The sequence below is a fragment of the Meriones unguiculatus genome, chromosome 15, assembly GCF_030254825.1.
Source record: "Meriones unguiculatus strain TT.TT164.6M chromosome 15, Bangor_MerUng_6.1, whole genome shotgun sequence".
NCBI classification, from domain to species: Eukaryota; Metazoa; Chordata; class Mammalia; order Rodentia; family Muridae; genus Meriones; species Meriones unguiculatus.
In genome coordinates, this window is record NC_083362.1 from 58,487,161 (window position 1) to 58,514,523 (window position 27,363).

The 27,363-nt window shown below is 39.9% G+C and overlaps 1 protein-coding gene across 2 annotated transcripts in view; it reads right to left on the bottom strand.

The window, feature by feature from the left end:
• The window catches only part of Abca12 (ATP binding cassette subfamily A member 12), a 224,706-nt gene extending 198,851 nt beyond the window's left edge, over positions 1-25,855 (bottom strand). Inside the window, exon 1 of one of the 2 annotated variants that reach the window (XM_060368592.1) lies at positions 25,764-25,855. Coding sequence is in view for 1 of the 2 variants with exons in the window: in XM_060368591.1 (XP_060224574.1) it covers positions 25,764-25,847 (84 nt within the window). In the remaining variant the exon portion in view is untranslated. The remainder of the gene's footprint in view (positions 1-25,763) is intronic. The other variant, XM_060368591.1, reaches the window with a different exon arrangement.
• Positions 25,856-27,363: the final 1,508 nt, after the last annotated feature.

Below are 27,363 nucleotides of genomic sequence, written 5' to 3' on the forward strand. Positions count from 1 at the left end.
GCAAGCATGAGGTCTGCGTTTGAATCCCCCACCATCCACATGAAAGCCGGTGTGGCTGTTAGCAACTGTAATCCTATCTCTGGGCAAGAGGTTCACTGGAGCTTACTGGTCAGCCAGTCTAGCCAAAGTGGCAAGCATCAGGTTCAGTGGCTATCTGGTGCACATGCACACAAAGTCATCTACACACAGAGAGACAGAGACAGACAGACAGACAGACAGACAGACAGACACACACACACACACACACACACTCACACACTCACACATACAGAAAGAATTCCTCCACATATTCCTCTTGTTTCCTTCTAACTCCACATATTTTTAAATATTTGTATTAATTCCTTGAGAATTTCATACAATGTATTTTGATCTTTTTCACCCCTCTCGCCCAGCTCCTTCCAGATCAATCTCCTTCCAACCTACCCAATTTCACATTCTTAAAAAAAAAAAAAGTGTTACTCAAAACCCTTGGATATGGAGCATAGAAACCTACAGGAGCCATATCCTAAGAGAAAAGTGACTCTCTAGTAGCTAACAAACACCAATAATGCCTCAGCTATGGGAGAGATAACTAAAAGGAAGGGCCTTTTGAAAAAAGCCTTGTGAAAACCTGCGGCTTCTTAAAACATATATGTATAAAACTTCACACATGCATTCCTGTTAGGAATTTACAGGTGACACTCCGTTGAATAACGCAGTAATTTAAAGTGACAGATGATAGTGATAAGACAAATCACATCTGGTGGACTTGTTGATGGCAGGGAGGAGCTGAAGCTCAGGGCTAGAGATTCTTTTGCACATTCTTTTATTTACCTTGTCTGTCTCCTCACAGTAGAATACAAGCCATACAGACAGCGTCCTTGTCTTTCTCCTTCACTGCAGTATCTCCAAGGTCTTTTGCTTGTGAGCTGAAACTCCTCCCCCACCCCCTACACACACTCACACACAGGCACATCCACACCCGTGCTAAACACCCCACAAAGCTTATTGACCTATTAGAACTTCCGTGATTGTGGGAAGCTAGACTGTTACAGGTTGGGGGCCAAACTATACTGAACTAGCCATAGCCCCCCAAAATTGCCATTTATTACCCATTTGTGTGGGTAATCATATGCTTCTGGTGTGACCTAACATCCTCATGATTGTTAGGTAAATCTATTTGCAATGTACAAACAAGACCTCTGGCCTCCACCAACCCAAAGACCAAGAATGTCATCAGAGAGCATCCGAGGCACTTTGGCTGTCACTCACCTAGCTGATGTTTCCACAAATGTATTTCAGAAGTGTCTTGTTTACAGTTTTCTCTGTTCTGTTACTATAAAAACTGCTGGCACCTGGGACACAGATTTGGGGTAACCTGAATCTGTGTTCTGGGGCCATGGCCACTCATATTTGGCTCCAGAATAAACTCCTATTCACATTGAGTAGACAGAGAACCGTGTTCTTTGCATCCACATAGTAAGTGGTATTTGTGCATAGAATTAAATAAATTAATCATTATGGCCAAAAGAAATACTGATGCTTATTAGATTTCTACTTTTTTAAATGGAGAAACATTAAAAATACTTATGATAATAACCAAATGAAAGGTATTGTTACGTCACTGCAGGTTGATCATACCTTTGGGATACACTGCTCTAGGACACTTCCAAGAGATATCTCTACCAATAATTGTAAGAATCATTACCATTTTTAGGTACTAATAGTTTAAAATACAAAACCTTATCACATTTCGACAGAAGGCCACCGTCAAATGTGCACATTACACATGCAAACAAACCTGAGTCGACAGCAGATGCAAAGAAGGCATGAAGAGGGCAAGAACATAATTCATGCCAGTTTATCATTTAATACTTTGGGGAAGCACTCTGCTGGAAGACTTTTAATGTTCTTTTTTAGTATTCAATCATAGAACTGTCTGAAGAGGATGTTGTGATTTGGATAATAATTTTCTCAAACACATTTACATCCCTAATTTCTTTTTGAGTTGAGTCAATCAACATGCCATTTGCAATGCACCTGGAGGCAACTTGTTGAAGGGTTTTTTTTTTCCTTCCCTTTACTTTCTTTACCCGAAAGTGAGAACTGCTCAACATCCATTTTCACTTGAACTGCCTGTAAATACCTCCCCAAATCCCCAAGCTCTACAGAGGAAGAACAAAGGAAAAAGCCGTTTTTCAGCCTGTGCTTTGTGCTTCCTGTATTCTTCAGGCTGGAGAACAGAGCAGAGGTGCTCTCGGCTCTCCCGGGGTCTTTCTCTGGGATGGAGAGAAGAGAACATTTCCACATGTGCAGATGCAAGGAGCCCTGGCAGCCATGCTTCAGTGACACTGCTTCATGGATGTCCCCTTAGGCACTCAGTCATGTTGGTGATTCAAAAATAGGAGCAACACCATTAAATTTTAATGACTAATTGAGCATTGGCCTTCAGATTCTCCTGTTCAATTCTATTTCTTCTCCTTTCTGGTGTACTCTGGGATCCTAGACCTTCCTCTCAGTTCTCATGGCAAGACATCATATTCAAAGACTATTATGAAAGCTCAGACTGGAGGGGATTCTTGAGGGAGAAGAGGAAGCTAGATCTTAGGAAGGAGATCAGGGATGATAAAAGCAAAATATATTATCTGCTTTTATCCCTCTTCTATAGTCCTGACACAACAACACATAGGGGGTAAGTTTTAAGAAAACAGATTTATTTTGATTTAGGATTCTAAATGCTTGCGATGGTGACTGTGTAAGAGTAGAGGAATCCAACCGGACACTAAGCATGCATGCCTTTCTCTCTGCCCTTGACTGTGGGGATGACTAGCTGTTTTAAGTTCCTTCTGTCTTGACTTCTTCACAATGATGAACGATAACCTGAAACTTTGAACTAAAACCCTTTCCTTCCTAAGTGGCTTCTATCTGTTGGGGTATTTTACCGGAGAAACAGAAATGAAACAAAGAAAGGGTTGAAAGTTAAGAGGCCACCTCTAGGCATAGACTTCTTGCTACAGCGTCCAGAGGCATCGTAGGGTACCACGTGCTACCAATCATTCATGTTCTCTAGTCCTGCTCATTTGTCAGTCATGACAGCCTTACCTGATTCTTAGTGATCCACAATGTCTCCACCTTCACATATAGTTAAGTTTCTAATCCAACAGGAATTTTTGAAGGAGACATTCCAAAGCTGTTGTGATATTCTTTATTATTCTTATCTCTGCTCAAGTATCTCTCTGATGTGACCACTGCCTATCTTTCTGTCTTCAACACAGACATAAATTTGGATGTCGATTTTAGAGCAATTTTTTTTTTTTTATTCTATGATTGTGGTCTTCATTTCAGTCACTCCTCTACCTTGACTCATGTTCATTCATTCCTCCCCTTGCTCTCTCATCCTATTTCAATCTTGTCCGTACTTAACAAGCAACCTCAAATCAATAACGTATTAGCCCTTTGCTTCTGACTCCCACCTAAATAAAACAAGATGAGACTTCCATTAATTATCAGAGCTATCCGAGAAAACAGTGGGCTTAATTCCTTAGGATGGAAGGTGATGACCTAGAGATGCGAGCTCAGGAAATAGAGGAGTTCAACCCTTCCCTGGAAAGGAAAGAAAAAACTAAGTGGAAGGAAGCTGTGAATCCAGCCCCACATGGGAAGAGCAACCATACCATGTAGTGTATAGCCAAAAGATAATCAAAAGTGGTGAAACTACAAGCCAGGGAGATGGCTCAGTGGGTAAAAAATGCTTGCTACCCACATAAAGGTAATAGGAAAGAGTCGACTTTACAGACTTGTCCTCTGATCCTCACATGGATGCCATGATGCATGCACGTATCCCCTACACACACTAATCTTAAATCTTATTTTTTTAACTTCAGATTAATATTGTTTGTATGACAGAAACATTACTTGTTAGTGTTAGCTCCAAAGATGGGAAAAGAAAGACCACCAACCTAAATCATCACGGCCAAATTAATCAAAGTAAGCTTTTTTGTTCACATATATGGGCTGCCTTCCCCTATGGGGAAGTCCTAGGGGTCAGCACTGGATGTGAGGAAGACAGGCTTTTATAGTTTGAGGGGGGTGGTCCAAATGGGATATTTGACTGGCAAAATAGTTGGAGTTACCAGAGCAGAACATCGTAACAAGTTAGTCCTAAGGACTTCCTGAACCAAAGACATGGTTACAAGGTGGGATAACAGAGTAGCCATAACAACAGGTAGTCATAACAACAAAGTAGTTATAGGTGGTCTTATAACCTTTTGAAACAAAAGTAGGGTTGCAAGATGACTGTAAACAGATTTTTAAAACAAAGAAATGATTGCCATTCCTGGAACAGGCGGTACAGATCCATTTCTAGTTAAGATGACAAGTAAGACATAGCCTAACCCTTGAGGTTTAATCATAAACAGGAATGAAACTGGTGTACCTTTACTGTAAGATGGCTTTTAAAGCTAAGATGGAGACTGGCTGGTTCTTCAGTTGTGTCAAGTTGAGTAGTCTATAGGGCCCCAGTAACTTATTCAAACACTAATCTAAGTGTTGCTGCAAAGAACTGTGTAAATGTATATAATGTCTACAACTAATTGACTGTATTTATAGGAGACTGACTTTAATACTGTGGGTGGGCCTCAGCCAAGTAGGTGGAGGCACCCCTAGACTTAAGGGTTTCTTTGAGAAGAAATTCTGTCAAAACAGTGTAGGATTAATTCCTGACTGAGTTCTTAGCGTCCACATATGTGCCCGCACATAATAAGTACATTTCACATATATAACAAACTCATTCAGCCAACCTTCACCATTCACAGATTCCATATTCTCTAATGTGTGTACTTGTTAAATTTGCCTGAAACACTAAAATCAATGCAGTGCTTTTGGGTGGTTTGTGGACAAGTAAGAACTTAAAGATACCCTCTGCCCTCTCTGACTCCCCCAAGAGAATGACAAGCCAGGAACAGTGGCTTGTGCTGGTCAAGTTCACCTTTTCTGTCACTGGCTACAGCTCTCCTTGGGTATGTAAGTATCGATGATGTTTCTGGTTCTAGCATTGGCTTTAGAAGCCCACGTTTTCTTGTCTGAGGAAGAAGGCAAAGACATAAATGCAGGAGTGAACAGGCAAAATCTAGGAGTACTGAGAAGTGACTAATAGATATGAAGACAGCAGCCAACAGAGGCCTCCCCGTTTATCTCCGGGAGCCTTGCCTGGGCATGTAGCCAAGGGCTTGGTGTGTAGCCAGTGCTGCAGATACATGGGACAAGATGTGAGCCATCCTGTGGCATAACCAAGGAGGGGCCGTCACCTGATTTCATCTTTCTCATGATGCTTCCCTATAACACATCTGTTTAAAAGAACTCATGAAAGGGAAGAGGTTTGAAGATGTTTTTTTACATTTTCTGGAGAGACAATTCTATTTCTAGAAAGTGAAAGATGTAAATTGTTGGTCATTTACTAGAAACTGGGAGAGACTATTCTAACAGTAATTCAGGGGAATTCGTATTTGATCTGAAAAACCTCAAGAAAAGCTAAATGGGAATTCTTCCAGTCTTTCTCTATTCTCAACACCTGTCTATCTGTGTGTGTGTGTGTGTGTGTGTGTGTGTGTGTATGTATCTCTCTCTTTCAATTTCTCTTTCTCCTTATAAATAAATTCATGCATGTATACACACAGTTACTCTTTCTATTAAGATATAATTCTATACTCGCAACAAAATTCTAACATAAGTGAATAAATACCAGGATTCCAGGAAGACCTGGGCAATACTTTTGCTTTCCTGGATTTTGTTTTTTGTTTTTATTTTCTTTAATTTGATTTGATTATATTATTTTTTGAGACATTGTCTACACTGGCCTCCTGTGTAGACAATCCTCCTGCCTTAGCCTCCCGAATAGCTGGAATTACTAGCCCATGCTATTGTGCTTAGGTAAACTAGAGCTTTAAGTATAATTTCCCAAAAATTGTCCAATAAATAAGGAAAAATGCTTATACATAAAGTATGAAAAAGTTTAGAACAGTACCTGCCTTCTACAAGAACTATGCCACCTTTATGCAGCTCCTGCAGCAGGAAATAGTTGCTATTTTCTTAGAATTCTGTGAATATAGTTTGATGCATTACTCCATCAGACACTTGAACAATTGCTCAATTTGAGGGAGTGGTCACTATCAGCCCTAGATCAGGCCTGGGCTCCTTTGCATGGATCTTTCACCAGCACCCTCAACCTGTCCCTCCAGCTGTATTTCCTGCTCCTCCCCCTCAGAGCAGCTTCATTGGAGCCGCCCAGCTTATTCATGCTTCCCCCAATGGAACAGGCCATGCTCTGACTTGCTGGAATAGCTTCCCACTTCCTGTTTCTTCACCTAGGTCTGTTGCTGGCCCCTTATGGCCAAACACTTATTCTTCAGGAAGCAGCTCAAATGGGCTGTGGAGAAACCCCTGATCCTCTTGCCCAAAGCAAATAAATCAAACTGATTTGTGTGGTCATAAAGTTCATGCATGTTCCATTTGGTAGAACTTTCTCCACACTTTATTGCAACTGGGCAGCGTGCGAGCTGCTTACAGGCAGAAAAATGCATCCTATTTACAGGCAAGTTCCCAAAAGATGATCATGCGACTTATGTTTATGTATAGAGTGTTTTGCCTGCATGTATGTCTATGCCCGCTGAAGCTGGAAGATGGCATTGGGTCCTCTAGGACTGGAGTTACAGATGGTTGTGAACCAACAGGTGAGTCCTGGGAAGCAAACCCGGGTCCTCTGGAAGAGCAACCAGTGCTCTTAAGCGCTGATTTGTCTCTCTCAACTCTTACCTTTCTTTCTACTTTAGGAAAAGCAATGCATCTCTGGACAGATGTAGATAGTAGGATTATTTGTGAATCTAAAGTGACTTAAGGGCATTTAAAGCAAACCAGAGAGAGAGAGAGAGAGAGAGAGAGAGAGAGAGAGATCTTTTCCTGAAGGGACCAGGGATTATAGAAGTAACACAAAGTAGAAGGAAAGGTTAGCTATAAACATATGTTGCTGTAGCATAAGCACTTAAATATACGATAGTTTTTTTTGTTGTTGTTGTTGTTGTTTTCAGAATAGGAGCTCTACCTGAAAACTTTCCTTCATACTTGGAGATGGAAATTACTTCCTAGATTGGAGGAGGTACCATTGTGGAAGAACAGAAAGAAATGTAATTTAAACTGTGGTCTGTCTATACAGGTGTGGCTCTGTGGAAAAAAACTGAGTCAAAGTTTTATGAATAGAATGTTCAATATGAGATACAAGGCATGGGTTACAGCAGACAGGTGACCCTGGAAACTGTCTGCAGGAGGCTATACTCAGAGGTCAAGCAAGACAAGCAGCCAACAGGCATCAGGTGGCTCCAGAAACAGGAGCAGGGTGACAAACTTGAGGCTGCAGTCACAGGCTGAAATGCGGGAGACTGGCAGTATTGCTTTAGTGGATGAAAAATTCCAAACAAACTATCAAAACAGAAACCAGGGGCTTAGTAGGTCAATCCCCAATATTATTTTTTAAGCCATTTTTTTTAAATGGTAAGAACATAAAGGCTGAAATGTGGGTACACAATGGAATATTTCTTTATCAGAGCTCAAAGCTAAACAGTCACCACCAAAAGGCCCAGGACCAATGTGTTCCCAGCAGGAGAACTGAAGAGAGGCTTTGCCATTGGAGCCTGTGGTTGAGCACTCCTGGAATGGTCTCAGCTGAAGCTAAGAGTCTAATGATGGTTAGACAGCCAGAAAGATGGACGTGGGTGTCAGAGACAGAGGGCAGGATGTCCACAGAGAAGGCTGGGCACTCCTGCACTCTATGGAGTATCCAAACCTTGAAATGTCATAAAGATGATGCGTGACTCACAATGGAGGCTAAAGGGAAGGAAAGAAGATCAGGGCAACCTGATGACGTGGTTGTCCTTCGGGGGAAATATACTTTGAGTCACTGAAAAGTGTGACAAAGGCAGAAGAACTTCAGAGAAAAGATTAGCTGGTTCATGGTTGAGCTGCTATGACACTGCACCGCCAAGACTGTACGAGAATAGAAGGAGGAAGAGATGAGGAAAAACTATGGCAGGACTTTTAAGTAGGAAAGGAGCTAAAGATATCACAGGGTAGTTTGCAGCAACAACACCCTTTGCCCCAGAAAATATTCTGATCCTGGTTAAACATTTTAAGTATTTCCTGGTTCTCCTGGCCAACAGCGCTTGGGTTCAGGAAGGCTGACATTCTTGACTTTCTGTGAGAGATGTGGCAAGTGCTCACATCACCCATCCACCAGCATAGGAAGAGCACAGGGAAAGTGGTGTGAAGAGAGGAAGAAGGTGACTCTGGAGGCAGATGAAGCCAGTTCTCCAGAAAGGGGAGAAAATTATGAAGAAAATAGTTCTGTGCTTTAGATGTGAAGAAAAGACGCTGGGCAGGGGGAGAAGGGAGATTAGGAAAGACTTCATGACCAGAGTGAAGCTTTCATCTTCTTGCCATGAAGACAATAAAATCCTCAAGCTGGGTTCACTTATTTGGTTGCAGTTTGGAAGTGAATAAACCAGTTCTATCAATAGAACATTCCTCGGGAAATATGAGCTCTGTGCTTGAAAAAAAAAAAAAATTCTCTTTGGACTTTATTCCATTAAGTGAATTTGACTCTTTGATCAATTTTCTATACAGCGCGTTTCATCTTTTTTCTATTTTTATCTGTAATGTAACTGATAATTACTTCTATTGAGATTAATTCTTTCCAACTTAAATATTACTCTGAAGCTATGATTATTCTATTGGATTTCTTCAGAACATCATATTTTTCCAATTATAGCTTCTGAAGCTGAGATTTTTCTCCCCCTCTGGTAGCTCTTACTTGTAACAAGCCTGCTTTCCCTTAGTCAAATTTAACATGCCTTACCTGGACTCTGTCAAAATGATCTGATACTAACACTGGGTTTTTGTTACTAAGAAACTATAACAGAAAAGATTGAGCTCTTAAGCTATTCCTTCCAACCCCACTTTCCTCTAGTCTTTTCCATTGTGTTTCTTTCATGTTTTAATCTTTTTGCCTGTATATGATGTACATATGAGTATATGTTCATATATGTGTGGGTGCACATGTGTGCAGGTACATGTGAAAGCTGGAGATGAACACCAAATGTATTCCTTTATTGTTCTCTGCATTATTAAAAAATTAGATTTATTTATTTTATTAGTGCATTTCGCCTTCATGTCTGCTTGTGTATGTGCCTCTCTAAAGGGGCAGGTGGATGGCTCACTGGATAACTGTACTTACCCCAGATCTGGGAATCTGAGTGTGGTCCCCAGAACCCATGTGGTGAAAAGAGAGAAGTGACCTCCTACAAGCTCTCCTCTGACCTTCTCCTGTATGCCTTGCATGTGTGCCTCCCCTCACTAGTAATAAATAAACATGGAAGGAAGGAAGGAAGGAAGGAAGGAAGGAAGGAAGGAAGGAGAAAAGGAAGGAAGGAGAGAGTGAAAAAAGAAATAATTTTCCCTAGGAAGTGCTGTTACTACTGTATTGTGGAGTAGAAAGCATGTTTAGCATATATAATTTATATAATAAATACATAAATCTACATTTTATATGAAAATGGAAATATATATAATAAATACACAGAGAGAGAAACTTACAGAAAGAAACATGGGGAAATGAACCAGAAACACAAGAACAATGGTTGTTTACATGACCACACATAGCAGGATGTTTCTGAGCACACATTTGTTCACTTCTTTGTTGTTTTAAACCATATATGAAATGAAATAAGCATGCAAACCTGACCTCCAAAATTGAGTCATTAATCAGATGACTCTAATAAATGATCACATGGAAGAAAGTCACATATTTTGATTTAATTCTAAGTTAATTCCCTAGAAGTTGTTAAAAAACAATTCCCTTAGATGTATCACAAATAGTGAATTCAATTCCACGTGTCTTGTTATTTTGTGGACTCTGTGCTAACCACTCATGCTCTTTATGGAAAAGGAGAAGATCTTGAGGTTCTTTAGTGATGGGAATTTCAGGTCAGGAAATGGTCACAGCAAATCCAAGATTCTCATAATGCAGAGAAAAATCTACTCCAAGGATTTCTCCAAAGAAATGAGTGAAAAGCAAAGGGACTTGGTGAAGACCGAGCAGATACCCACAGAGGAAAACTCTTCACGTTTCTAGGATAGCTCAATGTTGATCTTCCAGATAGTAAACACACCCCACATTTACAGCATGGGGCTGTGTGTCACAAGTTTCTATCCGAACACAATGGGAGTGGAGGTTGGGGGAAGGTGGGGGCGGGGGGTTTCCGAGTTCAAAGCTAGCATGGGCTACTTAGCAAGGCTGTTTCTCGGTAAACAAAAATGAAAGCAAGCAAGCAAACGAAACCCCTTGGCAATTAAACAAGGACTATTGGAAATCTTCATATCTTCATACACACACAAAGAAGCTATATTCATGAAAAGAAAATGGCACTAACCTCAATAGCACATACTTGATGGCGTCTCCTCCTGGATGCTCAGTGAAAGAGGAACGGCAGTGCCTGGGAAGGAATCCTGGGGCTTCTGTTCTGTCCAGGCGATATAATCCTTTCAAGCACACCTGACCTAACAGGAGAGCGATTTTCTTGGTGGAGAGGGACGGAGCAAACCAGTAATTCTGTTAGCCTTGGAATGGTCCCCAGGAAAGCAACTCTTACCAGCTGCTACCTATGATCATTTAACTCTAAGACATTTCTGTAATTTTGCTATTGAAAAGTAGAATTCATCTGTGTTTTACAAGGGTAAAGGGTGAAGGCTATTTAAGAGAACTATTGTGTGATTTCCTTATATAGATTCATGTTTATATATTAGCCTTCATTGTGGATCTCTTTAGAAGTAGCGTAAGCCTTGATATTTCAGGCATTTTTTTCAAGACATTTATATTATTACCAACATTTTCATGCCGTGAACCTCCCTTGTATAGATTTTCATACTATAGCTCCTAAGTGGGAAGGACTGACTGCAGATTTTTTTTTTTTTTTTTTTTTTTTTTTTTTTTTTTGTTATAGGAGCAATTGTGTAACTAGCACTTTGCTTCTGGTGAAATGTGGACGCCTGCTTTCTTCTGAAATTTGAAGCAACAGTAGATCTGGACACTCGTTCTAAGAGTTCATTTCTGCTCCTTTCTCCCTAGAGCCTTTTTAATTTATAAACTCTCTCTCTCCCTTTCTCTCACACACGCACACCCTCGCACGCCTTGTGACTGCCTTGATAGTTGTTGGTTGGCTAGTCCTATTTAAGCTTTAAAAGTTGATTTGAAAGTTCATATAGGACCTGTGTAAATCAAATTGCCAGAATGGGAAAATTCTCAGATGGTTTGAAATGTCTCAGAGTCTTCATTTAGCCTGGGAATATTTTTCAATGCACAGTTTTCTATTACAGGACTTCCAAATCTTTTAAAAATAACCTTTCTAACCTTATGGGTTTTTTTATTTACACATATAATCAGTCCATGATTACATAAATACTGTGGCCAAATACAACAACAACAACAACAAAAATCTGAAAGAGGGAGACAGAGATAATTTGGTTGTGAAAATTTTCACATAAAAACGCTTGGACCAATCCAACCTCTACTACCTTAAAAAGAAGTGATTGAGCTTATGGAAGACCTTCTGCCTCTCGAGCGGGACAAGGGAACAGAATAGTCTGTCCTGGGAGAGTTAGCAGAGGCCTGACATCTTGGATAGTACCAAATTAGACATCTCTTGTTTCCTCCTATATATACATATCTGTGATCAAGCCTAAAGACAGGCATAAGATGAGATCAACAACGAAGCTTATAACGGAAACAGAACTATAGGCAGATAATATAACAAATGTTATTTGAAATGCATGAGTTGTCTGTTTCTAAGAGTGTCCATGTAATTTTTTTATACTCTGCTTGACTGTAACTAAAACCATGGAAATTACAGATAAGAAGAGGCTATCAAATCCAGCTACAGATTCCCCAGGCTTCCTTCGCATGTATTCTCCTGAAGGCCTGTTGAGGATTCGAGCAGAGAGCTCGGCTACTCGCATACCCTTGACTGCAGAATGGTCCTTCTCTCTACAAGAATGTTACCCTCCACCACATGCCCAGTTCTGCAGAAGAGACACGTGGAGCACTGAGTAGGATGTGGACACACACCTAGCCTAGGGCATCAGTCAAGTCAAATCAAGGTGAGCAATCAATGTGGCAAGTATCACAGATACAGTGTCCTCACTTGCCCATATACTGTTTGCTTTAGTCTACTGTTCTTCTCCTCTCCCTCTCTCCTTCCCTCCCTCCCATCCCCTGTATGTGTGCACGTATGTGCATACAAACACACACACACACACACACACACACACACACTTTAAGAGGCATTTAATAATCTCCTTTTCTAAACAGGAATTTTTTCTTATTAATTATACTTTATTCACTTTGTATCCCAGCTGTAGCCCCCTCCCTTATCCCCTCCCAATCCCACCCTCCCTTCCTCTTCTTCTCCTATGCCCCTCCCCCAGTTCAATGATAGGGTAGGTCCTCCTCCCCTTCCATCTGACCTTAATCTATCAGGACTGGCTTCTTTGTCTTCTGTGGACTGGTAAGGCTGCTCCCCCTTCAGGTGGAGGTGATCAAAGAGCCAGCCCATGAGTTCATGTCAGAGATGGTCCCTGTTCCTATTATTGGGGAACCTTCCTGGACACTGAGCTGCCATGGACTACTTCTGTGCAGGAGTTCTAAGTTATCTCCATGCATGGTCCTTGTGTGGAGTATCAGTCTCGGAAAAACCCCTGTGCCCAGATTTTTGGGTTCTGTTGCTCTCCTTGTGAAGCTCCTGTTCCCTCCAGGTCTTTCTATCTCCCCCTTCTTTCCTAAGTTTGGCTGCCCAAAGTTTGGCTGTGAATCTCAGCATATGTTTTGATACCCTACCACAGAGGCCCTCTGTGGTAGGCTCCTGTCCTGTTCCCTGTTTTTTCCCTCTTCTGATGTCCATCCTCTTTGCCTTTCTGAATGAAGATTGAGCACCTTACCAGGGTCCTCCTTCTTAGCTTCCTTAGGTGTACAGATTTTAGTATAATTATCCTATATTATATGTCTAATATCCACTTATAAGTGAGTATATACCATGTGTGTCTTTCTGCTTCTGGGATACTTCACTCAGGATGATCATTTCTAGATCCCACCATTTGCCTGCAAATTTCATGATTTCCTTGTTTTTGATTGCTGAGTAATATTCCATCGTGTAAATATACCAAAATTTCTATATCCATTCCTCAGTTGAGGGGCATCTGGATTGTTTCCAGGTTCTGGCTATTACAAATAAAGATGCTACAAACTTTATTTATTTGCTCACCCAAACTTTATTTGGGTGAGCAAATGTCCTTGTTGTATACTTGATCATCTTTTGGATATATGCCTGGGAGTGGTATAGGTGGATCTTGAGGAAGCACTATTCCTAATTATCTGAGAAAACATGATTTCCACAGTGGTTGTACAAGTTTACATTCCCACCAGCAATGGAGGAGGGTTCCTCTTTCTCCACATCTTCTCCAGCATGTGTTGTCACTTGAGTTTTTGATCTTAGCCATTCTGATGGGAGTGAGGTGAAATCTCAGGGTCGTTTTGATTTGCATTTCCCTGTTGACTAAAGGCGTTGGGCATTTCTTTACATGTTTCTCTGCCATTCGATGTTCCTCTATTGAGAATTCTGTTTAGCTCTTTACCTCGTTTTTTTAACTGGGTTACTTGATTTGTTGTGTTTAACTTCTTAAATTCTTTGGGAAAGGATCTAACTGGATCTAAAGGATCTAATTTTGCTTATTATGTTTTGACTTGATATAGGGCCTTACTTCCTAAGGCAAACCGACCTTGAACTTGTGACCCCCTTGTTTCAGCCACCTGAGGGCTCAGACTCTAGGTATGTGCCAACAGCTTCAGTGGGGTTTTATTTTTCTTGGCAAATATAACACGAAAGAGCTACCCGGACAAATTATCTCCACACTTTACCTGTATACCATGATCTCAAATCAATAGAACATTATCGGTCTCGTATCAAATTAAAAAAAAAAAAAGAAGCATGTTTACTTTTTAATCACAATGTCTTCTTGACACATGCAAATATGAGAAATTTTGGAAACGTATCAAATTAAAAAAAAAAAAGAAGCATGTTTACTTTTTAATCACAATGTCTTCTTGACACATGCAAATATGAGAAATTTTGGAAAGGAAGCCAATATCCAGCATGGGTGTAACAGAGCCAAAACGCAAAGTTTTGTGAGTTTCTGAGTGTTTCTTGGAGAAAGCGCCACTGTATATGGTACTTTGAGAATAACTGGCCAGGCTGGTTTTGACATCCAGCCTTCTGAATATTTACAGCATGGTCTTTGCTGGGTTTACAGCTTGCTGAATGTGTTTGTGCCCTCCACTAAAGATAGAGGCAGGCTGGTCAGCAAGCCTGTCAACATTATTTCGGGGTAAGTTTGGATAGCCCCAGCCCTTGTTTCCCTGTGAATCATAGATATATCTTATACAACCAAAACCACGAACTACCATATCTGAAGGCCTGGAACTCTGGAAATGGGTATCACTCTGCCTAACTTCACCAGCTTTCTTGGAACAATTCATTTATAAGAAACCATTCCTTCTCGCCCCAATATAGTTATAATGCCATAGTCCATCTCCCAAATGGCTCATTTCTTATAATTTGCATTTGGTACCCAGAACTGGAGTGTTCTCTCCTGATCTGGACAAGGTAGGACTGGAGGCTGAGGCTGGCAGGTGGAAGCAGTATGACAAATCAACAGACAAATACAATTCTAGATTTGAAGGTTAATGTGTGGAACAATGATACAAAATGATAATTTCCTTCTCTCTGTCCTTGCTTACCTGAAAACATGGGATCTTTGGCTAACAACCTGACCTTTTCAGCTTTCGATTTCCTGTCTCTTTTTTCTTCCTTTACAGATTTCCAATATGCCGCAGGATTGAGCTAAAGCTATGCAAACTGGTGGAAATACACAGGCTCCTAAGAGGTGGATTTGACAAGTGGGAGAGTAAAGCAGAGGAGACCAGGAGTAGCCTTCTGCCTCTGGACAAAGTCATTGTTGATGGCAATGAGCAAGCTAGAGAATAAACAGAGAGGGGAAGGCTTTTGGGGTAATAAAAGGCAGAAAAACGTATTGGATATGATCATTTTCATTCCAAAATTCCTTTTCCCAAAAAGGATCCCAAAAGGATTTTAAAACTTGTAAAAAGTGGAGAGAAGTAAAACTATGGAAACTGAGGTAAATATCTAATTTTTATTTGATTATTGGTATGTAGCCCTTAGTGATGGACTCTTTCATCTTTATTAGCAATCCCCCTTTTTTTCCCAAAAGAAGGATTTAGCCCCTCTATCCACACATAGAATATTCCTTTCTGTATGAGCCACATAGCCCTCATTCCTGAGTTCTGTGCAAGAGAACTTCTTCTTCCTTTTCCCAAGGAAAGTCTTTAGGAAGAAGAATGGAGAGAAGTGGGGGGCGGGGGGGACAGCATCTGCCTGGCCAGTCAGGCCAGTCACATTTCCAGGCAATCAATGAGGTAATGAGTGGAACAGGCTGCCAATCTTATATATAAGATTCTCTTTCATCTGAATTGCTGAGTGAGTGTGTCTGATGCGTTTTTCTCCCCAGACTATCATACAGTTATAGACTGTGCTGGACAGAGAAAGCAGGGACCTGTTTAAATAGTCCCTGAGATACATAAAAACTCAAAGATCCTCGGGACTGGGAGCTGGGAAATTGTAATCTTTAAAAAGCTTCATTTAATAGAAACATCACTTAAATGAATCACCAAGTAGGTAGGCTACGGCAAGAGGGTGGATTACTACAAAACTCATCAAAAGTGGTTCACTGGTTCACGGAAAGATCATTTTGAATAAAGTGAGGATTGTCTTTGGGGGGAAGAGGACAGCATCTGGACAGAGACTAGAAAGGCCATGCTTGATAAGGGTGGGGCTGTCAAGGTTATGGGAGTTTATTCTGAGGCTGAAAAAGAGGGAGCAAACTGGAGGCTTATATTTTCTGTAGTGTAGCTGAGGACTGTACTGGAGTTGAGTGGGTAGGGAAAGCTGGAGTGCAGCTAGAATGCCAGGAATCCTCACTTTGCTCTATCCTCACTTTGCTCTGCATTACCTGTATGTCTCCCTCATTCTCCCACACAGTGAGCTCGATAAAGGTGTGCATGCTTGTAGTATGCTGGGCAAAAGGCCCTTTGCTTATCCTTCTCTTAGGAGAACTGCCTCTTTGGTTTTCTGTGGCTTAGCAGCAGAGGAGGAAGGCAGCTGGCAGCAGAAGAGAAAAAGAGCAACCATAATGAGTCTAAGCTTACATGGACTGGCAAAGAAGGAGGTGGCTTCTCTTGTCCTCAAAGGTGGCTTTTGTCTTAAATCCCTCCTGAAATTAGCTCTTAACTCCCACCCCTGGAATCCCAGCTCTCTCTACTCTCAAACCCTACTTCCGCTTTCCTAGAAAAAAATAGCTGTTTTCTTGCATTTGCCAGAACTAAAGCTATGATCTTCAATCAAATGCTAAAGATCTTTTTCTGACTGGAATTTTCAGGCTCTGCAGAGGAAGTAGGTGGTCTTCTGAGGCAGCCAAGAGTTGATCCAGTACATACTATGGTTGGCTTCCTCTCAAGTTTCTCAAGGCAAACATCTAACTACAGAAAACATTAATTTTCTTCTAAAATCACACACACACACACACACACACACACACACACACACACCTTAACCTCTTATGAGGAAACCATATCTCTTTCTCTGTAGCTTGCTTTGATGCCCACATGTGAACCAACAACCTAGCACTAGGACAGGAAGCATGAGAGTATTTCCTGTAGCTGCTTAACTATAAGAGCCAGAATTTTAGAGCATAATCCCCAAATGGAAAAAGTCCCCAGACCTTCTGATATGTAAGAAAAAGGTCTTAGTTCTACTGGAAGCTCTAAATAAGAGAGGAAAAAATAGGTAAAATGGTTGTTTTTAAACATGAAAAGAAGGCTCTATCATATTTTTGCTTTAGGATGAATCTCAAGATAATGGTAGGATAATGATGATGATAAAGAAATTAGAGTTAACCAATCAGAAAATGGTTTTTATCCCACTACACTTTAAAATTCAAAATCTTACTCAAAATGACCTCAGCTGAGATGGCCAAAGCAGTGATCAAGGAGAGAGGGGACTTGAGTGGGACAGTGTCTCCTTAGTGGGTATATGGAATCAAATCAGCGTGCTGAAGAAAGGAGTGTGGACAAACAAGACATTTCACGTCCACAAGTTGTAACGCTGAGGTGTTTGTTTCTGTGCTAGTAGAAGATGGAAAAAGTTCTTCAAAGTCAGATGTTCAATACTTCCCTAAGAGTAAGTATAGACCAAGCAATTTGCATCTGATTTATAAATATTCTAAAAGGGGCCTTTTATTCATTTGATGTTTACTGAGTGCAGAGCTCAAGAATGACTAATAGAAGACTTGTTAGAATCTAGGCAGATATTATTGAACTAGTCTCTGAGGCTAGTTCTGGCCTTTGAAACAGTGAGACCCACTTGCATGGTGTTGCAAAAATCAAAGTCCATAATGTATTTAAAATGCCTAGAGCCATACCTATGTTAAATATAATTTATAATATTAATTGATATTATTATTCTTAAATTAATAGAATGGTTATTATATAACTGTAAATAAATGTAAATCATTACTGCCATGTGTCAGGCACAACCACAACTGTGCAAAGCACATACTAACTAAAAAGAACAAGTATTTCTATTCCCAAGTGGCACAAATATTTTTGAAAAATGCATAATAAGATCAGGCAAAGTTGGTTTGAAAGTTTGCAAATGTAAAAATTTCACTATAGAACATTTTACAAATTTTTGTTCTGAGATACACAAACTTGTGAAAATTAAAGTTGACCTAGATTTCTCACACACACACACTTTTTTCTTTTTTTATTTTATATTAATCACGTGCTATTTACTTTGTATCCCAGCCATAGCTCCCTCTGTCATTCCCTCCCAATCCTACCCTCTCCTCCTCATCTCCTCCCGTTCCCCTCTCCAAGTCCACTGATAGGGGAGGTCCTTCTCCCCTTCCATCTGACCCTAGCTTATCAGGTATCTCCAGGACTGGCTGCCATGTCCTCCTCTGTGGCCTAGCAAGGCTCCTCCTCCCTCAATTTGCAAAGAGCCAGCCATTGAGTTCATGTCAGAAATAGTCCCTGTTCCCCTTGCTAGGGAACTAACTTGGATACTGAGCTACCATGGGCTATATCCAAGCAGGGGTTCTAGGTTATATCCATACATGGTCCTTGGTTGGAGAAACAGTCTCATAGAAGACCACTGTGCCCAGATATATTTGGTCCTTCTTTGTGACCGTGAAGGAAGTAGAACTCTTAACTCTTGGTTGAGTCAGTTTAGAACACATGCGCTTGTGTCTGTGCTCAACTTGCTCATTAAAATGCAGATGAGCGTGCTGATGTCTAGATTCCAGTGAGCTAGGTTACCACGTGGATCCCTACATCATCTGTTTCACACATCAGCTCAGATAGGGCTTTCAATCCACTTTTACAATGGTCATATAATTCATCATGTGCCTATTGTCTTTTCTGCCAAGCAAAACCTACACAAGCTGGAAATGAGCCAAGGAGATTGCTGTGTGTCCTTTCAGGGGAGGTCAGGGTGTGGTCTGGTGGATTTCTGGGAATGACTGGTTTTACATGGGTGTGTACTTCCGAGTATCTATCTATCATCTAGGCTGTTTTAGAAAGATTCAGAGCATCATTTCTCAATCTTCCTAACCCTGTGACTCTATAACACAGCTTCTCATGTTGTGGTGACCCCCCCCAACCATAAAATTATTTGGTTAATACTTCATAACTGTAATTTTGCTGCTGTTATGGGTGGTAATGTTAATACATGACATGGGGGATATCTGATATGAGACCTGTGTTGGGGTAGAGACCCACAGGTTGAGAACCACTGCTCTAGACAGTATAGAGGACAGGCAGTAATATAAATAGTTCCTGTCCAACGCAACACAAAGGAATTTTGCCAGCGAAGACACAGTTCATCTTTGCCTTGGAAAACATTGATAACGAACATAAAATGTGGCCGTATCACATCAGTTAGCAAATTACCTCATTTAAGCATTCTTGATTTCGCAGCTGTTTTTGAAATTCTCGCTTGAACTGGTCTAAATATAACACAAATTTCTGTATTCATTAATGAGTTGCACAAAATATTTGACATGAGTTCATTTTATATTTTCATGAAAGACACAATGTTAACTTTAAAAGTTGTCCTGAACATTTGCAAAATGGAGGATATTTATATTAAAGAGAGACAAAAGATTTTTTTTCAAGGAAGGGTCTCACGATGGAGCCCAGGTTGGCTTTAACTTGTGATTCTCCTGCTTCAGCCTCCTGGGTGCTGGGAGCACAGAAATGTGGCACCACACCTGTTTACAAAAATTGTTATTTTTAATTATATGTATGCGTGTCTGTTTGTTCACAGAGCTCAGAGGTGTCAGACCCCCTGGAGCTGGAGTCACAAGCAGCCACAAGTAAACTGGCTGATTTTGTGCTAAGAATCAAACTTGGATCCTCTGAAGAAGCAGTACACATTCTCAGTCACAGAGCCATTTATCCAGCCCCAAGGTTTTAAATTGGGTATTAAACAACCATTTGTGTATTCATGTTGTTAGGTTCTGTATCCTCTTGTTTATTTGTTCTCCCCACCCCTAGATATAGATAGAATGATAGGTAGGTAGAGAAAGAAAGAGAGAGATAGTAGGTAGATAAGTAGTAGATAAATAGATAGATGATAGTAGATATATAGTAGAGCTGAGAGATAAATAGAAATATATGATAGATTGATCAGTCAATAGATAGATAGATAGTAGGTAGGTAGATAGATAGATAGATAGATAGATAGATAGATAGATAGATAATAGAGCTGAGAGATAGATAGAAATATATAGGTGATAGAGCAATCGGTCAATAGACAGATAGATAGATAGAGAGATAGATAGAGACAGATAGATAGATACATACATACATACATACATACATACATACATACATAGATGTATTAGCCCAGACCTTTAACCCTATAATCCTGTGTACTTGGGAAGCTGAAACAGGTAATCATGAGTTCAAGACCAGCCTAGGGTATAGAGTGAGACCCTATCTCTAAAGCAGAGAAAGAGAGAGAGAGAGAGAGATCTTCCTTCCCAAAAAGAATGAAAAAGGCATGCGATCTTTGTTTCTCTTGGGTCTTGGTAAGGAAGAGTGTAAAAGATGGGGAAAGAAATAAATCAGCATGTGAGGATGGTCTTTATTGATAAACTAAGGCTAAGTTATCAGTATATACCTGACAAACTACTTCGTTAATTTAATTCATTATTAGAGGTAATATGCTTTATTCTGCCATCCATAAAAGTTAGACATTAATAAGAAAATTCAAATTAAGCATTAAAATTAGGTTGTTTCAGTCCCATTAAACCTTTTGTAGTAAAATAAAGAGAAAACATTCACCAAATTAGGTTTAAATTAAATATCGTATCTATCGTGTTGCTTGTATCAGTTATAAGTTGGTTCTTCGGTAGTGAGAAAGTGGTGGTGTGTGCCTAACACAGAAAGATCTCAAGTTGAAAGTCAGCCTGAGCTATGTATTAAGGTCTAGGTCAGGCTGGGTTATGTAGTGAAAGTCTGTCTCCAATATAACACTATAAAACAAACAAGCATCAAAAGAAAAGAAGTCTGAGGAGGTGTTTTCCTTGGAAAGAAAATGTTTATTAATATGCTCAGTAGAAAGATGGGTAACTTCAGCTCAGAATTTACCATAAACAGTCATCAAAAACAGTAATGCTACTTGGGTGGACACTACTTGGGTGGTGGGGGATCTGTCTAAATGAAAAGAAACTTCTAAAATTTGTCTTCAATACAGTCTCTCTAGGAAAACAAAACCTGTTTTTCAGGTTAATGGAGAAAATGCAAATGGTGGTGATAGCTTTTAAAGGAACTTCCGGAAATGTCCAGAGGCTTCAAGAAATAAGTGAAAGGGTGATATGGAGTGTGCTCAGGGTGACGCAGCCACAAACAACATGGAAAGAATGCCAGGAATGCACAGCCAGTTAAATAAGCACAGTGAAGTTAGAGAATAGGAAATGGCCGTGGTCCAGGCAGCACACTCCATCTGGGTTGCCCTTTTACTTTTAACTTCCAGGAAGCCAGCAGTCATAGCCAAGTGAGTCTCAGCACATCCTGTCTTTTCTACTTTTTCCTGTTTACCCTCATATATACGACAGAGTCTCCTTTTTTTTTTTTTTTCTGTATTCTCAGCTCGTTTTTTTCTTTTGGAGCGAGGACTGAACCCCAGCCTCACACAGGCTAAGCACACACTGTCACCGAGCTGCACCCTAGCCGAGGGATCTTTGCTTCTGTTTCCTGATGTGTCCATATCGCCTACAAAAATGCCTCGCACAAAGCATATCCTTAAGAAATTATTCCAACAGAGCGAGCATTGCATCCCACCATGACAAAAGAGAAAGTTCTTAGTTTAGTTTTATTATCGTCATTTGTTTTGCTTTGTGTTTCAGACAGGGTCTCAGCCATACACAAGAACACAGAGTACTCGGTGACAAATCATTGAGAGCTTTTCCTCTAAATCAGGATTGAAACAAGAGCTGAGCTGTCATCATGTTTATTTGAAATTCTATTTGAGATATTTGCCAATAAGATACAATAAGGAAATGTAAAAAAAAAAAAGTATAAAAGTCAGACATGAAAAACAATGTCATTATTTATGGATGATATGCTATTGTCTGTGTAAAACTCAAATGAGTTACTGATTGAATATCAGAACTAAAAGAAACTCCAGAGAAGTTGTACACATAAAAACAAATATTTTAAAATATATTGAATTTTTACATAATAAATCATCAACACATATATTGAATCATAAATAAATTCAACAAGATGGAAAGATCTCTAAGAAAAATTATGGAACATATTAAGACATGTTGAAGGTTAGCCTAAATAAAATGGAAAGGCAGGCTATTTTCCTGAGTAGGAAGCTTTCTGTACTAAATAAATCACTCCTCACAAATTGATCAAGGATTCTGATGCAACATTGATTAAAATTTCCAATTTTGAAGAAATAGTTACACTCATTCTAAAACTTTATATTGAAGTACTTAGGACCAAGACCAAGATATTAGTGAAGAAAAGAGAGATGAAGAAAGTTGCCTCTACCAACTTCAGGGCTTATTGTATATCTGTATAATTAACACAGCCTGTATTAACTCAGGGATAGACAGACCATCAGAGCAGAACAGACACCCAGAAATATGCGCACACAGATTCTGTAACAAGGTTGGCCCTGCAGAAGCGGACAACGGGGGTGTACAGGAAACAAACCTGAAATGATTGGCTGCATTCACATGGAAAAAAATAAATAAACTTCAGCTTCTACCTCAAAGCAAACAAAACCTGAGAGGCTGATCAAACCAACTACTGACAAATGAAAAAAATGCTACCAGGAACCTCAGAACAGTTAGGTAGAGAATGTGAAAAAACACTCAGGGCTTTTGTGTACACACACTCTGCACACACTATTCTCACTCCAGGCTTTATAGAGTGGTTTATTTCCAACTGTTTGTTGGGATGCCCTCATTCAACAATTAAATACAATTAAATAAACTCCTCCCCTCAAGGCTCGGGGATAGATGTGGAAGAGTAAGCAGAAAGGTGGCAAGGGCCAGAGGTGACTTGAAGGAAACTCACAGACACCGTGAGAGCATGCTCAAGACTTGCATAGTTTTAAACAGGACAAAAAATCCCGACTCTGGGATGGAAAGTGGACACAAAGTCCCCCTCCTAACATGAAGCTATTGATGCCTGCTGGGAAAGGGAAAATCAGTTTTCTCCAGTTAAGTATCACTGAGTATTTTAACCACATTCCAACACAGGTACCATGCCCAGGTTTGACCAATATAAAGTGGGTTCCATGGTTTGCTCTTTTCTGTGTGTGTGTGTGTGTGTGTGTGCACTTTTTGTTTCATTTCAATATTTTTTGTCATATTGGTTTACCTTTTGTTTTTATTTAGTTTGTTTATTTTGATTTTTTTTTTGAAAGAGAGAACAGAAGTTGGGTGGATAGGGAGGATCTGGGACGAGTTAAGGGAGAGGGAAAACTGATTAAGATATAGAGTACAAAACTTTTTATAAAAATATTTTTTGAGAGATTCAAATAAAAATATTCGAGTATGGAACTGGAAGAGGTAGTTTATGAATTAAGATCATTTGCTCCTCTTGCAGAGGACCAAGTTTGGTCCCCAGTAACTACACGGCAGCTCACAACCATCTGTAACTCCAGTTCCAGGGAATTTGACACTGGCCTCCATGGACACTGTCCACATGTGCTGTACATACAAACATATAAGCACACACACATACACATAAAATTAAAAAAATAAACCCTTTAAAAAGTATACCAATGCAGTGCAATTTTTAAAAGCATGATTTTATAAAATAGTTTACCTATACATTTGTGTATGCATAGATATATGAACTAATATGAAAAGATAAGTTTTTCTGTAGCCACATGTGGTGCAAAAATGCCAATAATCCCAATATTTGAAAAGCTGGTGCAGGTGTTTGTGCATCTGATAACAATTTGGCTACACAGACAAAGGAGGTATATGTATATGTGTGTATATAAACATATACATTTCTAAGGCATTTAAATGTCTACTAAAAGTCTTACTTATCTGTATAGAAGAAAAGGAGAAGAATGTTTATTTCAGTAGTGTTGTGTTAAGTAATGATAGCGGAAACCTGATAGCAGCGCATATGTGCATCACAGTTAAGAGATGTAAACAGACCGCAGTGCACATATGTTTGTATGACCTAACACATTGGCAAACTTATCAGTCTATTACAAACAGCAGCAAGAACGAATCGCAGAATCCAAGCTGGGAACAAGAAACAAGAAGTATGCACACAGTGTGGTTTCAGTTATATGCAACTCAAAAATATGAAAGAAAGCCATTGTTTTTCAAGTGCATGCTTACGAAACACAACTATCAACAGAACCACAAAAATCATTAACGGAAAACTCAGTATAATGACAACATGTGCTGGGACCTGGGTCAGGAGACAATCCAGGCAGAACTACAGATCTCCTAAGTTGGGCAGCGAGAACAAATATGTCTATTTTATTGCATAGCATGCATTTTACAAACATGGTACTCACAGCTGTTGCATGCATAATATGTCACAATTTAAATTTAGGACATTAGCCCCTGCTGTTTTGTGTAACTTTTTTCCTCGTTCCAAAGTTTAACATTAGAGGAAAACTTGGCTTTGTCATCAATACACATGTGACTGAGATGGGTAAATAATTGACCATAAAAGCATCTCAGAAGTTAACAAAGTTAGACATATTTAGCTGTCCTAAAGCCAGCAAATTCCTTTATCCTCTACCAACTCAAACTGTGGCTCAGAACTCAGGAACGAGAGGACAGAAAGTGGACTTTCAAATGTAATCAACACCAAGTTGTTGGAATCCAGACCCACCATCACACTCAAAGTTATCCACTGGGAAGTCTCAGAAGAACAGAAGAAAATCAACCAGATGGGTAATTAAAAAAAAAAAAAAAAAAAAAGCAGGAAGAAAATGAAGCAAGAGGACAACCTTATTAAAGAATTGTCTGTGTAAAATGACTTTGCCTATAGTATTGAAAACTTCCATATTACGGCTGATGAGCCAGTTCAGCAAGCAAACATGGTAGTCCCCTAGACTGAAGGCCTACACTTGATTTCCAGAACCCGCATGGTATGAGAGAATTAACTGCTTCAAACTGTCCTCTGACCTCAACATGCATCACACATGTGCATGCACACACAGTTCTAATGCTATTGCTGCTGCTGCTGCTGCTGCTGCTGCTGGTAATTATTATATTAAAAAAAAAAAAAAACAGCAATCACCAAAAAGAACTGGATAATGTATGTGACCATGAAATGATGTCTTTAATATTTTGTTAACATTTGACCAGTTTCATGTGTTGTTATACCATTTTTTTAGTCTCCTTGATGTTATTCATTAACACATACAGGCAAATACATGGGAAAAAAAATCCCAGCTGGATTACAGATGTCAGATAAAATAGAGACTCTTCTTTTCTATCTTATACATTTCCAAACTGTTTGAATTTTGTTCTTAATAAGCCTGTACCATTTTATAATTATACATTACATACACATTATAGATAATCTAGGTTTAAAGTATTAGAGGAGGATGAGAATATGCATTAATCTAGTGCATCATTCTAGACACTCAGAAAACAAAATCATAGCAGAAGTCTTCGGTTTAGTAATGACCATAACAATAGTCACACCTGTCAGTGATTTCCCTACATCCAAGAGCTAAGGAAGACAGAGCATGTAGGTGCCTGCCACCAAGCCTGAAGACCTGAGTTCTATCTCAAATACCCAAGTGATGGAAGGAGAGAACTCACTCCCTCACGTTATCCTCTGACTGCCCACCACACACACACACACACACACACACACACACACACACGCACACACACACGCACACACGCACACACGAATAAAGAGATGCAATAAGACATTTTTGAATGAGCCAGTCCTTGCCTATGAAGAAAGAGCTGTTTGTCTTGCTAACTTTGTAAGCACTGACCCAAATATTTTCAAAAACAGAATGAAGGACACTACTTACCATCTTGGAATTTCTTATTGGTGGGTAATATCTGGTTCCTCCCTTTCGCCCACACAACAGCTCTTTTACATTATGTTGACTCATGAACGAACTCTAATTTGTCTGGCTTGTGCCTCTGGGTGAACTTAGATCCCTGGGTAGGAAAAAGAAAAACAATGTCAGCTATTTCTATTTTTACTTTCAACTTATCCCATCTTCTACTATAAATTACTTGAATACAAAATGCAGCAAAATAGAAAACTTAAGATTTATTCTTCACCATTTTGAATGCAGCTTTAGGAACCAAAAGTTTCAGGTAAAATTGATTCTGTGGATATGCATGCTGTAGCGTTGAAACACGACTTGGGGAAAGAAAAAGAAAATTCCTGCAAGAAAAATTTTTGATGTCCGGCCCAGAAAACCAAGTCAGTCAAGAGTGTGTTGTTTATGCTCTACTTCGGGCTAAGGAACAAAAGCAGTTCTTTGCTGGTTCACAGGCCTGTGCAGGACAGGACCAGGCTTGCTGCATAGGTACAGAACCCAAACTCTTGTCCTTGGGCCTGCACGGTAGCCGCTTTTAGCCACTGAGCCATTCCCAGCCCTGTTCTAACTCTTCCCTGATGGTCTTCAGGTGTTCTGTGCCAAAACCCAGAAGTCTCACAACTCACAGTTTTCTTAACCAAGAACTATGATCTATTATTATTTCCCCTCTTTAGCTGTCTCAGAAACCGGTGATTCCTATTAGGCTCTGAATAATCCTCTATTCAGCCATATTCTAAGTTACCAAGCTGTCATTCTAAGAAGCTACCTCATCCCTCTCCATGCTCACTAAGAGAAAAGGAGAGAAGGTAGTTGCAGGCACTTGTAATTATATTTATGTCACTGACACAATGGTAGAATTAAAGATAGCTCCGAAAGGTTAAAAAAAAAAAAAAAAAGTGTGTTGTTTACAATTATAAGTCTGTCCCTCAAGACCAGATTTCCCAAGTGTGTAGTCCTGTGCTCTGTCTTCCAAAGATATCATCATGACCTTTCCCTACTCTTTTCTGATAGGGAGTTGAAAGTGCGAATGTTTGCTTGAAAATCTAATGTTATGCTTCTAGACCTAAGCAAGGACACATGCAAAGGATTTTCCTTGTATGTATATGTGTGTGTTGGGGTGGATGGAACCTTAAAACAGCTCTGTCCCTAACTCTAGGGCAGGCAAGGAGGACAGAAGACAGGCATCAACTCCACTATCAGAGAGATAGCAGCTGTTCAAGCACAACTCGGGAAAATGGGTACTATCTCCAACAGACAGATCTGTTCCTGGACTGTTGGTGTTCCTGGAGCTGTGAATAACAAACCCGTGGGTAATAAGGCTACCGCATTTCCATCTAAGCATTGCTGGCACTGCCTAAGGTTCCCCTGTGTTCCACCCACACCTTAGAGTCTATGCAAATTTCTTTTCAGAGGTCTGGCATAGCATGAGGAAGAGTAATAACTTAGCCTGCATAGTGCCCATAGTCCTAACTCACATCCTGTGAGTCTGAGGCTAGGATGTGATCTCAAAGAGCATGAAAACACAACAACAACAACTAGGTCACAGTATTTGTTTATCAAGATTGCAAGGAAGGTAAAA